Here is a 15,214-nt window from a genome sequence, read left to right as displayed (position 1 = left end):
TTTGACTCCAAGTTTTACATATACAAGTTTGGCATTTAAATTTGGCCTTTAGGAAAACAATATTTAATAATCAAGAAAGTTTTTCAATAATTGTTACAATAATAAAAAACTCTCCTGTCCCATATCCATAAGGAAATGTTTGCCCTTTCAAAGGAAAAACAAAATAAAATTAATTTAAAAGTAAAGCTACTAAGATTAGCCTGTTACCATCTTCCAGTCATTGCAGAAGGGATGAAACAAAGCTCAGAAATTACAAGAACTACATCAGCCTTGTATTTGTGCAGAGACAGTGTAAAACTTGGCTGCAGCCGTACTGTGTGCACTGTTCTACCTTCCTTATGTCAAAGCAGCCTAAAAGTCCAGTCATCAGAAGAGGCTGAAAATAATGTTAAAGGTTAATACATACAGCCCAAATGACTTTCTGAGGCTCATTTTCCTTAGATGTGCCTTTTCCACTGCTACCAAACAATGCCTATACTGTTGGTAGAAAATTCCTTCGTCAGTTCTGTGCCTCTTGAAGATCTATCTTCTGATGGATGTACAAGGAAAAGAAGATTGCTTTGAGCAAGCTAAAATAGCTCCACTGCTACATGACACCCAGATCACCGCTAGATTAGCAGCTCCACTGCTTGATGCACCACCAGGTCCTGCTGCCACCAAGAGGGATTGTGACAGGCTGAAGAAATGGGCTGGCAGGAACCTCAGGAAGTTCAAAGAGAGGAAGCACAAAGTCCTGTCTCTGGTGAGGAACAAGCCCAGGCACCCACATACGCTGGAAAGCAGGTCAGCAGAAAAGGACCTGCAGGCCCCAGGGGACACCAAACTCAACATGAGTCAGGAACACTCCCTTGCTCTGCTGAAGGCTAATGGTGTCCTGGGCTGCATCAGGCAAAACATCGCCAGCAGGTTGAGGGAGGGGATCCTCCCCCTCTACTCAGTACTGGTGGGGCCATACCTGGAGTGCTGTGTCTGTACAAGAGAGACAGGGACATACTGCAGAGTTCAAAAAAATGATGATAAGGGACTGGAGCATCTCTCCCATGAGGAAAGGCTGAGGAAAGGCTGAGAATGCTGGAACTGTTCAACCTGGAGAAGGCTCAGGGAGGATCTCCTCTATGTGTACAAGTACCTGGAGGGTACAAAGAAGACAGAGCCAGGCTCTTCTCAGGGCTGCCCAGTGACAGGACCAGAGGCAGTGGCCACAAACTGAAACACAGGAGGTTCCCTCAAACAGCAGCAAACACTTTTTCACTCTGAGGGTGACCAAGCACTGGCACAGGTTGCCCAGGGAGGTTGTGGAGTCTCCATCCTTGGAAATGTTCAAAGGACACCTGGACACAGTCCTTGCCAACAGGTGCTACATAGCAGTAGCACCTGAGCAGAGTGGGTGGACCACATGACCTTCAGAGATCCCTTCCAACCTCAACCAGTTTGTGATTAAACTTGAAAGTGAGTGCAAAGCAGCCCTACTGCACTGGAGAAGATGGTTTATAGTTTTGTATAGCAGTGTTTTAAGTGATTCCTTTCAGTGTGTCTCCATCAGATGCCAAATTTTTGTCTCACTTTTACAACAGCCCTTAACCAGAATGTGAGAAAGAAGTCTTAGGTTACTCATCACAACTATCCTTTTATTTATAGCTAATATTCAAATATACAAAATGTTTTAGATTTTGAATATTTCTTCAGCCCTAGGAACTTGCCATCATAGTCCAAATTTCTACAATCCAAACTGTTAGTCTTGGAACCAAAATAGTGTATAGTTAGAAAAAGCCCTTTTTGTTAATGGCATCAGGACTAACTAGCTTGGTTCTGACTACTGAAAGCCAGCAAATCATGCTGATAATGCTATGGAAAGAGAGCTTTTAGGTGGTAATATCCGAATCTTAATTATGGAACTGCTTAATTTCATCTATTAAATGCATGCACAATAAATAAAACCTAACTAGGATTGCATGGTTGTTACTCAATTTACAAAAATTAATATTTTATCCCTAACAAGCAGGGAACTATTTGCAGAGTAAGCGACTACCAGAGTTTGATCAAGGAGATCATTATGTGGACTTGCATTTGTGGGGAGTGTAGTTTATTTGTAAACAGAGCTGCATGATACTCACCATTTTGGTTTACAAATGTAATGCAAGGCATATATTTTAAATTTTATTTCATGTGATCCCTCTGTTCCCAAAAAAATTGTAATGCCTTTATTTTGTTTGCTGAACTGTTATGATCACAGCACAAGTAATAAAAATTAGGAAAATATTTTTGTATATAAAATGAGGCCCTTTTACTTGAAAAATCAGAAGTTGAAATGATGTTTGCAAAGAAAAAGCCATCTGGTGTGTTTAGATTAAAAACAAATATTACAATGGCTAGTTTTTGTGCTAAGGAATATTTCATTTGCCACTAACGATGCTTACTTATCTGCTTAAATGATTTTTATGAAATACTGAAAGCAAATCAAACTCCATAATCTCTTTTTTGCAATGAAAAATATCACAATAGTTCAATGCATTCTGCTTTTAGAACTACGACATAACCGAATAAAATTTTAAATTTTAACAAAAATGGCCCCAACTCCTTCCAAGGCAGGTACTGCTTCTGATGTTAATATCACCATTGATTTTAAAGTTGTGTACCCTTAACAAAGGGACTGTGCATCAGAAGTTCTGACACAATCCCACCAGCAGGGACACCACAATCAAATGGTCGGTACTCAATTCTGCAGTCCAGCTAACTTCACATACAGAGGGTAGATCTTCCATCACATTAATAACATGACAATTTCATTTGCTATAGCAAAAGCCAGGAGAAATAAAAGTGCAATATTACAAATCTCTGCATGTATATTGGACTATTTGTAACACCCTTCTGAGAAGACTCTGAACGCACTAACAATGGTAACTGTAAAAGACATTAACGCATCCAGAAGTTAAAATTAAATAGCTTTCTGTTCCACACTGAGTGCTACAAATGTGAGCCCCCTAATGAGCATGAAGTATACCAGGTCAGGACTTTTTATTACTTCAGAAGCCTCACCTAGAGCTGCTTAAGATCTTTTAGCTCCAATTCAGACTCCGAAAAGACACAAACACCAACCTGGTTGATGTTTCTAAATAAATATGAGTAACAGAAGAAAAACAAAAGTGCTGAACATATAATCAGATTTTTGTCACATAAAACTACAAAAGTAAAAATGCCTCTACAATACAAATAATTAAAATATTTGATGAATCTAACAAGCCAGGATCAGATGAAGGTATTAATTGCCATGACATTTTTTAAAAAACTTTGATTGTTTAAAATACTTGAATTCCATAATAATAAATTATACTAAAATGAAAGCTGTTAGCAGCTAATGACCAATACTAGAAAACATGTTGATAGCTTATCACTCGAGACAATTAAAAAGTAGTCCATTTTATAACTCCATGATGTATCAGTCATTAACTGCAATCGTACATGACTGAGAGTAAATCCTAACTATATTTTGGTTTCAAACTGAGTCACAGGAAGGTCGAGAGCACTGCAAAACCGGGAGTGCTCAGTGAGGGAGGGAGAGGGAGGTGGGAAGTTAATAAAGTGAGAGAGCTTTGTAATATACTCTTGCTGACAGCCACAGGTTCTACACATTTCAAGTTTTAAATCGTACCTGTGACTGGATGATGAGGGTATTCAGGAGTATAGAGAGAAGTAGTAAATTTGAAAATATAAAGAGCATACTCAAAAAGCATCACAAAGCTCTACTTGAAAATTATTGTTCTTCCAGTTAATGACTGATTTTCCCCACAGTCAAAAGGCTTGATTTCAGAATAACACGTGTTGTGATTGTGTTGGTCTGAATACACACTTTAAGGAACCTGAATATTTCATCATTACTGTGGCAAGAAACACTTTTTTTCCTCTTAGTGTGGGGTAATTCTTGTAGCACATAATAGTTACTATGACTGCATTGTACTATGAATTACAACTGCACTAATTTAACAGTGTATAGTTTCATATAATGTGGATGTCTGATTTAAGAATCCACATTAATATTTCATGCATAACATAAGAGCAAGTGACTTTTTGTAGATAAATGATTGTCTCCTATAGCATTCTACCTTTTCACAAAAATCACTGGCATTTTGACTAAGGACATAAGCATTTTTTTCATTTTCCATACTCATAAGCAGGATGTTGATGATGCTGTCACTTTGACAAGAAGTGATTACAAAGTGCTAGTATTATACCCTGGTATTTACTAGACATTAATTCCAAGGATATTTTTAAATATATACATACTGTTCTTTTTACTTTTAAAGTAATTTTATTACTAATCTCTGATATTATAAAACTCTTTTTAACCACTGATAATTTCTAAATACAAAGCATGTGAAAAGTATGTTCAGTAATCTATAGCCTTTTAAATGAAAGGCAGCAAAAATATTCCTTGTGGCAGAAAAGGTCCTATAGCAGGTCTTTTAGTAGCTGCTTAAATTTTGTCAACATCAGGAAAGAGACAAGGAGAAATCTGTTCAGGAAACTGATAACAAGTTGGAATTATCTGCACAAACCAAAATGCTATTCTTTTAACTTCGTAATTATACGTTTTTTACGAAAATTACTTCGATCCACTGAATGGCATTGTTCCCACTATGGAGATGTGCCAGTTATTTGACCATTATATTCTGCTGTTTCCATTTTGAGAATGTAGGGGATTATGCTGTCAATGGGAACATTTCCAATGAGACCAGTAAAAAACAGTTCCTCGGTAATGCTAGAGCTCATCAGCCTAAGTGCTGGCAGGCGAACTAGGATCCGGGCTAGCCTGAAAAAGAAGTTCAGTGGATTATAAATACATATAATACATATAAAACCAGCTTAAGATACTTTGTGGCTAAAGACCTGGATCTGCTTTTATTATTACCTTAACTCATAAACGGGAGTAAAGAAGCAATTAAAGGTAATTGGCTGCCACAAAAAAATGGTCACCTTTCTATGCTGCGAGTGAAATGAAAAGCCACCACGTAGTTTTGTGGTTTGCCAATGAAAGAGACATGTTAATGCCCTTTGTAGGCAGAACATGTATGTACAAACACACAATTCTCTTGGCCTGCTTTTGAAATTCCCAACTCTGGAAGGACAAGGCTGAGACTAATAGTATTCACATTGATTAGTGCGAACATTTGCACAATTTTAAGAGTAAAATGCTTAATTAAAATTTCAACCATAAACAGCATAGTACTCAGTTGCCTAGCAACTTCATGCCAAACCAGAGAGCAAGAACAGGACTGAATATATATAAAAGGAAAAAAGAGAATTGGCTTCTAATGAGAAAAGGAATTTGGGGTGATGTGCTGTTACGCACACACATATTGCCAAATGCTGTGGGGTTTTATTTACCAGGATGTTAACAGATACCTAATATAACAAAGTGATTGTACTGAGTTGCTGGACTTTCCATGCATATGAAATTAAGGACAGTGATGAAAGCATTTTGCTGTCATTTATATGGCAGATGTACATCATGAATGCCAAATCAAATAAATTTTCTGAACGAGAACTACGTAATAGCAAACCTTAGGTAGCACTGACCACAGGTGCTCTGGAAAATGCTTGAATATCTATGGACAAAATACATAAGGTCCATTCTGCTAATATACCATATCTTGTAAACTTTGGGGCAAAACTGAAAAATGATTCAAGCTGTGTTGTTGATTCTGTGAAACTTATAACTCTTGTCTTCTATCTCAATTTGTGGCAGTATTCAGTTGCTCAGAAATAATCAGATTTGCTCTCTACACTTGTCTATGGGTGAGCATGGAGATACAGACACTATCAGTCAAAATACAGATTACTACTTGTGGAATGTAACTCTGATATTCTTCCCTGAGCCACTATTAAGAGAAGTAAGTCTATGGAACAAATTCTGTAATTATTTTTACGGTAACTATCCAGTTCTCACAAATTAAAACAGAATGACTGAATTGTACACAGCAGAATGTGGGATTTGAGGATATTTCTGAGGTAGAGAATCTCATCTTCACTGCACCACACAATGTTAACTCTGTAAGACCAGTGCAGAAACCAGAGAAGCTCTCTTCTTTACAGACAGGTTTGGGTTTTTTGGTTTGTTTGTTTTTTTTTTTTTTTCATTACATCACCCTCAGACCTTGCCTAAATGTATGAGATTGCTTCTTTAGATGAGGATACCTTTCACAGGACACACTGTTAGACAGAAGTTAGAATTTGTCTGGTAATGCAAAAAATCATTGTGTTGATGAATTTTGAAACAGTTTTGATGGAGATTGTTAGAAAATAGGATAACCATTTCTAGCAAATAAGAAACAGAAACAATTGAGGGGTGAAAAAACCAACCTAGATAATTTCAAAGATTATCTACCTTTGAAATTAATAAAAAAAAAAGAAGCTAAAGGAGAAAATAAGTAGGATGTGGGAATTTCTTACAAACAGAAGCTTAAGAGTTGGTTACTCTTCCCTGTCACATGTAATCCTTGTTTTTCCAAGACCTATAAACTGACAGTTTTAACACTTCTCTGCATATGTAACTTGAAAAACATTTAAAGGATGATAATCAACTTTTAGTCATCAAAGAGGCTTTGAGATAATAATTAAAAAACCAAAGCAGCGTGAACTAAAGTTTGAGTCAGCTGAAGCAGTTGTTCTCAAGACTTCTAATAAAGTCTGTTTACTTTTCTAAACATGACAACAAGGCTCAAAGAAACCCCTCAAAAACCAAGAAAATACTCATAAATTAAATTTACATGGAAGAAGCTAGACAGCTGTTCTTGCTTATATGTATCTTTAAACAAACTTTTTGCTTAACCAAAACCTGCCTGCTTTTATGAATGAGATTCTAGTTCTTTTTCATCAACAATCAATAAAACCCCAGATGTCAAAAAGGAAATTTTTTTACATCAATGATGTTATTTGGTACTTTTGTTAGCTACGGCCCACAACGTTACTTTGGATACTATAGACAATAAATACCTATAAGTATCTTCTGGATAGGTTTTTTGTACATAGTCCTGCAATTCCATCTGTGCCTTCTCCTGGAATTTTTCTATTTGAGTTGAACTGGTCAGACCAGGATGATCTAAAGAAACAAAACATTTCTGTATGTCGATTGGTTCCCTAAACATTGTGAAAGAGATGTACTTATAAGATTCTCACATTTAATTTCAATGAAATATTTCTCTGGTATTGTGATATTTAACATGTTAGTTGTATAAAGGAAACCACTCAGTTGAACGTTTGCTTCTTGGCTTCAGAATTAGCTTGCTCACTTTTCTCTCCATAGTCGTGTGTTATTCACAAGAAAGTGGACAAAGATTAAGCCTGTAGGTATGTACCAGGCAATGATACTCCGAGCTTATGTTTCTAACCTTGTTGGTTTAAATTTAAATGTTTGCCTCTGTGATTTTTCTAACCATGCTGACTGAGCAATACCTAGGGTTGTTTTCTTGACAAATCAATTTCTTAACCTTCCCAAGTCTGTCTCATGTCTTAATTCCAGCTGGCTCAGCTCCTCAGACAGTCAGGTGATCTGAGAAAAAACCCAAACCCAGAAAATATCATCTATCTTACTATGCCCACATATCTTCATTGTGTCCAAACTGCTTGTCCCTTGAAATAGGACAGAGCTACCTCTGGAGAGTTTGGAGAGTTTCTCGCTTTAACAACTTGAATAAAAACCCTAATAAACCTAATCCTAATGGGACAATCTGCAAAAACAAACAAAAAAAAGGCAAAAGAACATTTTAGGACACCAATATCTTCTAATTAAGTTTTATTACAAAAAGAAAAATAATACTAATGTAAAAAAAACAAAAACAAAAACAAAAAAACCAACACACCAATAAGAAGATATCCCTTTCCTTTTTATTTTGTTAAATTCAAAGTGGTAAATACCTTAATAAATAATATACATTTCTGAATAAGTTTCCCTTTCACTCAGCCTGTCAGCAGTTTTAGATTAACCTTTGTGTGTCCTAGAAACATTTTTCCACCTTTGCTGAAAAGACTGTCAACTTCCAATTTCTTTAATATCCTTACCTTACCATTCCAGAAAATCAAGTGTCTTCTTTGAGTAAATCCTCATATCTCATAAAAACTTCATTATACTTTAGTTGTCTGCTGTAATTTTTTTGGTAACAAATGGAAGACAGCCTGTTTACATTTAGTTTCAGAGATTTTGTGGAATTTTCATATAAAATAGAGTGGTATTTCTGCTCATATTTCAGCTAGTCCTCTTATGAGAGTATAAAAATTGAAGTAAATTTCTTTTTGTCACTCTGAGAATGTATTTCCTCTAATCCTTCCCACCATTTACTGCATTAATATTGCTACTACACACATCCCAGATAACTTTTTACTCATAGATTCTCAGATGAAGGTAACTTGAGAGTCTAGTCTTCCAAGTAGATGTACAGGAAAAACCTGACATATTGGAACTGTAAATAACATGGATATGTTGCTTCAAAGTTATTTTAAAACACATATTGTTTGTGGTAATCATTATGAAACAATCATTTTATCTGCAACTTACCAGATAAGTCTCATTTCAAGACATTAGTCTCATTTAAAAATTGCTAAAACGTTAACATACTAATGCTTATTATTTAAAGAGATATGGTTACTAAATTCCTTACCAGGGCTAAAAAGGACTATAGCTTTAAGGTATGCATATTCATATCCATCAATATCAAGCTTGGCCATGCTGTTACAGAACTCCTGAAGTTTCCAGATGTGTTCCATGACTTGCTTTATTCTGTCTCCAGAAAGTTTATCTGCAAAAAGATATTGCTTACTATTTCATGTGAGCTCAAGCACTTCGGATATATCAACAAATACACTTTTATAAACCAAGTCAAGCGATATTTTCAAGTCTTTCGCTGTCTTAAAACCACTTAACATATAAGGATGGCCTAAATTATTATGGAAGCAAAGATTTATAAAGTTGAGTCAAACTCAGGGCTAGCAAACAGAATGTTAACTCTTCTGTAATTTTGCCAGGATAGCATAATCTGCCACACCAATCTTTTTCCAGTGATGTAACTACCACAGTAGATACCCACAGGTATCTCTGTGAGGTCAGTGCAACAAAATTATAGATCACCAGAGGAAAGGTAATTATGCAAGAGAAGGCTTCACCTTCCCCTCGATCCAGGTGAACAATTTCGCCACTGATTAGGAAACATGTCATGAGAAATGTTATACAAATCTCTGTATTGTTAGCAGAACTGAAAACATACCTTCTTGTATGCTGTTCTGGAGGTGGTTGACAATAGCTCCCAGGATGGTAGACAGGCTCATCACCTGTGCACACTGTGCCAGGCCTAAGGTAAACAGTTCATTCCAGCAGGCACGCACAAGGCTTGTGTTACAGTCTTGCCTGCAAACAGCAGAAAGTCACCTCTAGGTAGTTTGCACATCAGGTTGGTATTACCCTATGTGTAATTATGTTATTTATAACAATTAATAATAAGGACTAATGCATTGCAAAACGTCTTACTAAAAGGCATGTATTAAGATATTACTAGTATTTCAGAAAGCAAAAAGAAATTACATACAAACTACAGGAAACCATTTAAGGTTATCTGTGAAATGGTACTCATCAGTTCTTTAGCAAGATATCAAAAACAACCACTTAATTTTTACAAATTCTTACTTTTGATTTGCCTTTAGTTTCTGTAACCACACAGTAACATCAGATATTGTAGTTATCCTCCCCTCTGCCCTCTTCTATTTTATTCTTTGAAACAGAGAATATTGCATAGCCTTCACACAGTTTAAAAATGCATTAAAAATTAAACAATATCATAACTAAAAAATTCAAAATAGCTGAAAAGTGTTCAGATCAGTGCTTAAATTCATTCAAAAGCAAACCGTTCAAACAGGATATGTCCACTTACCCAAGAGCTTGAAATGCAGGTATGGACCTAGCCCAGTGCATAGAGAGGAAAAGGAGTCGTGATGCTGACTCACAGATGTAGTGCACATTAAGGTACTCTGGCATCGGACTGGGCATTGTCAGCTGCAAAAAATATAAGCACAGTACAATATATACAGTTCAGACACAAACCGGTTTTTATTATCGACGAAATAACCAGCAAAAACATTCAAACTACTCTCATAGTCAATCACAAGCAACTGTGTGACAAGAAATCATCGAATGAAAACTATGCCAAATAACTCATTACTGTGGGCAAGGAATGCAAATTGGGAATAGGAAGCAAGAAATTATGTGGAAGAGAGCTCATACATCTTAAGTGTTAGTTTGATGTTAGTAAGATGTTTAAAGAAGCACATACCTTAAATGTGACATGTGTATCTGTAAGTAGGGGTCCTTCCACTTCAATAATTGGTGTTGACTGATCTCTACTGATTACATGAATATTCCCTCCTCCTGTAGGATCCATCCCATCTGCCAAGGTATGAGCTGCTGTACCATCTGTGGTATTAAGTGCTTTAGCCAAAGTATCAAACGCCCTTAAAAAATAATAAATAAATAAACAATGAAAAAGCGCTTCCTTACACCGTAAAAAAATTCAGAGTAGTGTGCAAATTAAACACTATAAAGCATTTCCACTTATAGAGGTAACATACACAGGAACTGTTTATGCTAAGACACAAGGTCCAACTTTTCATTACAATCTGGTCCCTCTGTACTCTCTGGACATTAATAAAAGGAATAGAGCTGCCCACGTATCCCTGGTAAGAGATCTCCCCTGTAGGGGAGGACTTACTACTGTAAATCCCGCTCTGATAGTTTTATCCTAGTATTTGTACTAGTAAAGGGGTCTTGTGCTGTGCTGGTTTTGGCTGCAGTAGAGTTAACTTTCTTCATTGTAGCTAGTATGGGGTGGTGTTTTGGATCTGTGCTGAAAACAGTGCTGATAACACAGAAGTGTTTTTATTACTGCTGAGCAGGGCTTGCACAGTGTAAAGGCCTTTTCTGTTGCTTGTGCCACCCTTCAGTGAGGAAGCTGGGGGTGCACAAGAAGTTGGGAGGGGACACAGCCAGGACAGGTGACCCCAACTGATCCAAGGGGTACTCCATACTCTATGATGTCATGCTCAGTAAATAAGGGGGGGGGACGTTTGGAGCGATGGCTTTGTCTTCTCAAACAACTGTTACATGTGATGGGGCCCTGCTGTCCTGGGGATGGCTGAACACCTGCTGCCCATGGGAAGCAGGGAATGAATTCCTTTGCTTTGCTTACGTGTGTGGCTTCTGCTTCACCTACTGACCTGTCTTTATCTCAACACATGAGTTTTCTCATTTTCACCCTTCTGATTCTCTCTCTGATCCCACTGGTGGGGGAGTGAGTGAGTAGCTGAGAGGCTTAGTTCTTGTGTGGGCTTAAACAATTCTTTTGCACTTACCATTCACTATCCTCCCCTTTCTCACCTTCTCACACACTAGGTGAGGATTACAAACCAGATGTACTCTGGAGAACAGAATCCCTGTCCTTGTCCCTGTTCTTGATGTCCAATTTTTTGGAACAATGGAGAATAATATGGTTCTCTTCTAGACAACAGGCCCGAATTTCTTTCCCTTAAGAAGAGATATGGGCAGGCACTCCTGATCTCACAGTACAGTCAGAGCCTTAGAACTCTTATGACAGTAACACGAGAGTCTGGTCCCTGGACTCCTTTTTACTCACGCTGTTGTTGGATCAGTGCCCAAATAAAGCACTGTGAATTCCCTTAGGATAACAGAGTTTAGATGTAAAGAAAAATTTTGTGCTCCAATTTCATACCAGTGGACAGTATTACAGTACAGTGCTGTTTTGCCACTATTTTTATCAAGACGTTTCGGGGACGGTTTTTTGGAATTTTTTTTTTTTTTTTAACTTTAAAGAAAGAGTACGAGGTTGACAAAGTCGAAGTTGCAGTGTCCAGTATTTTTAATTATCAATTCATTTCTTGAAGAGTATAAATAAAAGACTTAAAAGCCTTAGTTAAGCTCCTCTTAAAAATCTTCTTTTTGAGAAACAATGGACAGCTATGAGGCCAAGTATTTTTCTTATTTTCCTATACTGCTAAATTCAACTTAACCCCCACTCCCCCACAAAAAAACCCCCAGCAAAAAAAACCCAGCCATGCAAATCCAAGCTCTGCTGGAAATTTTAATATTTCATTTTCCTTTTTCACATTTTTTTATTAATAAAGACAACAAAGACTTCAAACTCTTTCTAAAGCTATATTACTAGCAGGTTTTTTGGCAGTACAATCTCAAAAATAAATCTGCAGTAATAAAGACCCCTAAAGAGCAGGGCTAAGGGCATAAGCATTGCACAGAAGAACCTTACATAAAACATGCCTATGAAATTAAACAGCACTGAAGTGTTGCTATTCTCAGAGTCTTTCACGGTCACAAACTAGTAATTCATTACTTTTCTGAGAATGAAATCTGAGCTAGCTTCAGAAAACTGTATTTGTAATGCAGGACACAGTTCTTCACAAGAGGACAACTTCACAAGAGCCAAACTTGATTTCTAAAGAATCAGTTTTGTGTTTCAAACTAGGGACAATCTGTACGCTGTCTGCTGTCACAAAACCAAATTCCTTCAGTGAATGAGTGTAAGGATACATCATACAGAACACAAATTGTTAAATAAAATGCAAATATAATGCATACCGTGTAATCTCACTTGCGGATTGCTCTTCTTGCTGAACTTCAGAAGTATCTCCATTATTTAGTGACTCACTGAGATTAGCAAGAGATGTTACAACATTTGCTAGTGTTCCTAAAGCACCCTGGCTTGTTTCAGCCTAAAAAGGAAGAACAATATTAGTAGATCAAAATTATAGTTGATGTATCATATATAAATTCTTCCCATTTTTAATCTTTTTGCATTTTCTCCCTTATGTACCTTTTCCTTCCTCCTGAACGCCTACAGGAAGAACAATGGCTTTCAATGATCTTTAAATCCTACTGTAATTATCAATCCTAGTCCCAGAGGAGGTATCATAAGGGCAACTACCTGTGGCTGACCTTTTGCAGAAACATGCTTGTGAAAAGAAACCACGTTCCTATTGATCAGTTTATTACCTCCCTTTGTAAAGCTCTTTGGACTTACCATGACCTCTTCTCAAGAGCAACAACTATTTAAGTCTACATACAATAGCTAAAATAATCTAAGCAAATTAATATGTGTGTTCAGAACTGAACTGAAAGAGTAATACCTTGGAGTCAGCAGCTAGGAGGACTGTACCATCATCCCTGATCAAAGGCTGCTGAATATTTACAAGCATTCCAGGATCAAGAAGTCCTGCTGACCTGTTCAAAAGCATAAGGCATCTGATAGTATTTTACATTAATCAGAAGAATGTGTAACTACCTATGACAGAATAAAACAAGTTTTTAAATTAACAATTTAATGAAGCTCACAGTTTATTCATCAGGACTTCAGTCTTTCTGAAACAGTTTTCAAAAAGTAGCTTGAAAGACAGAAAGACTGGAATATCTTTTCCTTTCCTGTGCAAAAGCAATGACAACTTCCCAAATACATATCCTCTCATTTGCTTTGTATTCTGGTTTATTCTGCTTTAAGAAAAGTTGTCTTCTCATGCTCTCAGAAGTCACCTAGTAGCTCTCAAGTTATACATTGCACTTTGGAGGAAGGCATAACTGTGCATTCCAAATTAGACAATGGACAGCACTGAAGAAAAAGAGTCATGGAAGTATATTTTACATTCCAAAATACAGTTAAAAACAATCACGCAATCAAGGTCTGCATAAAATCTCTGCTGCCTTTACTTCTGCTACATTTTGATCAAACATCCTTTCCCTTTGCTGTATCTAATTTAGGGAGACAGCAGAAAGTCTTTGCAAGAAGTTTATTTGTTACTTAAGTGATGCTCCAAGTCTCCATAATACAATACCAATGCACGCAAGACAGGTTAAGGTTGCAGCAAGTTATAGGGAATGAGCGCAGGCTGCAAATTATCATGCATTATGCAAATCTGAACCCTACATAAATAATAGTTGTACTTAATGATTATAATATTGTTTATAGGTCTGTAAGGGATCTGTAGCATAAGGAAGTCTCAAAGAAGCAAATGTGTCTGTGAGCACTTTTGAATAATCTGACTTGCAAATGGGGACACTGAAAAACCATTCTTAAGAAATTTGCAGCCCAATCTTCTTAACTGCAGTATCACCAATCTTCTTAACTGCAGTGTCATTTGTTCAACAAAGAATATATACATATTAAATTAAACAATTATATATATATGAAAACTGAATAATAAGATCCAATTTTTTAGGTAGTTCTTACCCATTTGTAAACTACAGGTTTAGAAATGTCATATTTAACCCAGAGTTCTTTTTTATTCTATTCAGAAAGAGACAAATCTTGCTTCTGCAGTCATGTGCATTTCCACACCCACCGCCTTTGGAGACATCTGAGAGCGCAGGAACCATCTCGGAGCATCTCCCACATAGTAAAAGGAAGCTGCTGTTGTTTTGCTGTTGTTGAAAACAATCTCTTGGGATTGGAATCAGCAGTCACTGCAGTCTCTTTTACTACTGTCTTTAGGAGAAGGAAGCAAGGAAGCCCAAGTCTGCCACTAGCAGATCTGATTTCAGAGAAGTGCTAACCCAAATGCATCACAGAATTAGCCCACATACTTTTTGCCTGAATATCATTTACTTGCCCTGCCTTTGCTCTGACCTGGCTGGACAAGAGCCAGCTCTGAACTGAAAACTGTACACTTGTACTCAGACATAAAAACTTCCATGAAAAGCAGAACCTAAATTGGGTGGGTAATGGAAAAAGATGATGTATGAATTAGAGTTCTTCTCTGTCCAATTCTTTAGAGTAGAGGGAAATAAAATACATATGTGAATGTGAAGTAATATACACAAATAACCGGGAAGAAGACACGAGCAACTGAGGTACTCACCGCGTCCCATCTTTATCTGCCACAAACGTTGGAGTTGCTATAAGAGGGCTTCGCAGATCCTTTCTTATATAGATTTTTTCAGTAGAAGCTGCACAGTTGGTTGGTTTTTCACGTTGCACATCAAAAGGCTTTCTTTCACTTTGAACCGCTACATAAAGACAAAACCATTCAGATTTGAAAGGAAATAACTCAAACGAAAAATACAAAAAGAAAGTAAAATTCTCAGTTATGATGGTGTACCAGCTCAGTGCAAAACTAAAAATTTAATACAAAGAGTGAAGAAACACAGGTTCCAATT

General features: G+C 36.9%; 1 protein-coding gene across 10 annotated transcripts in view; it reads right to left on the bottom strand.

The window, feature by feature from the left end:
• Nucleotides 1-2,066: 2,066 nt before the first annotated feature.
• Nucleotides 2,067-15,214, bottom strand: part of NR2C2 (nuclear receptor subfamily 2 group C member 2) — a 27,634-nt gene continuing 14,486 nt past the window's right edge. For 8 of the 10 annotated variants that reach the window (XM_027746382.2, XM_027746373.2, XM_027746374.2 and 5 more), the window contains 9 exons: nucleotides 14,917-15,064; nucleotides 13,195-13,288; nucleotides 12,647-12,780; nucleotides 10,314-10,491; nucleotides 9,915-10,036; nucleotides 9,255-9,394; nucleotides 8,652-8,789; nucleotides 6,991-7,096; nucleotides 2,067-4,807 (listed from right to left, as the gene is read on the bottom strand). In XM_027746382.2, the coding sequence (XP_027602183.1) occupies nucleotides 4,633-4,807; nucleotides 6,991-7,096; nucleotides 8,652-8,789; nucleotides 9,255-9,394; nucleotides 9,915-10,036; nucleotides 10,314-10,491; nucleotides 12,647-12,780; nucleotides 13,195-13,288; nucleotides 14,917-15,064 (1,235 nt within the window). In that variant the 3' untranslated portion in view covers nucleotides 2,067-4,632. Of the gene's footprint in view, nucleotides 4,808-6,990; nucleotides 7,097-7,859; nucleotides 8,137-8,651; nucleotides 8,790-9,254; nucleotides 9,395-9,914; nucleotides 10,037-10,313; nucleotides 10,492-12,646; nucleotides 12,781-13,194; nucleotides 13,289-14,916; nucleotides 15,065-15,214 lie in introns of those variants that run through there. The other 2 variants (XM_039378457.1, XM_039378456.1) reach the window with 2 other exon arrangements.

The sequence above is a fragment of the Pipra filicauda genome, unplaced genomic scaffold, assembly GCF_003945595.2.
Source record: "Pipra filicauda isolate LSUMZ 115617 unplaced genomic scaffold, ASM394559v2 scaffold139_size1960392_pilon, whole genome shotgun sequence".
Classification (NCBI taxonomy): Eukaryota; Metazoa; Chordata; class Aves; order Passeriformes; family Pipridae; genus Pipra; species Pipra filicauda.
This window is presented reverse-complemented; position numbering and strand designations above follow the sequence as displayed.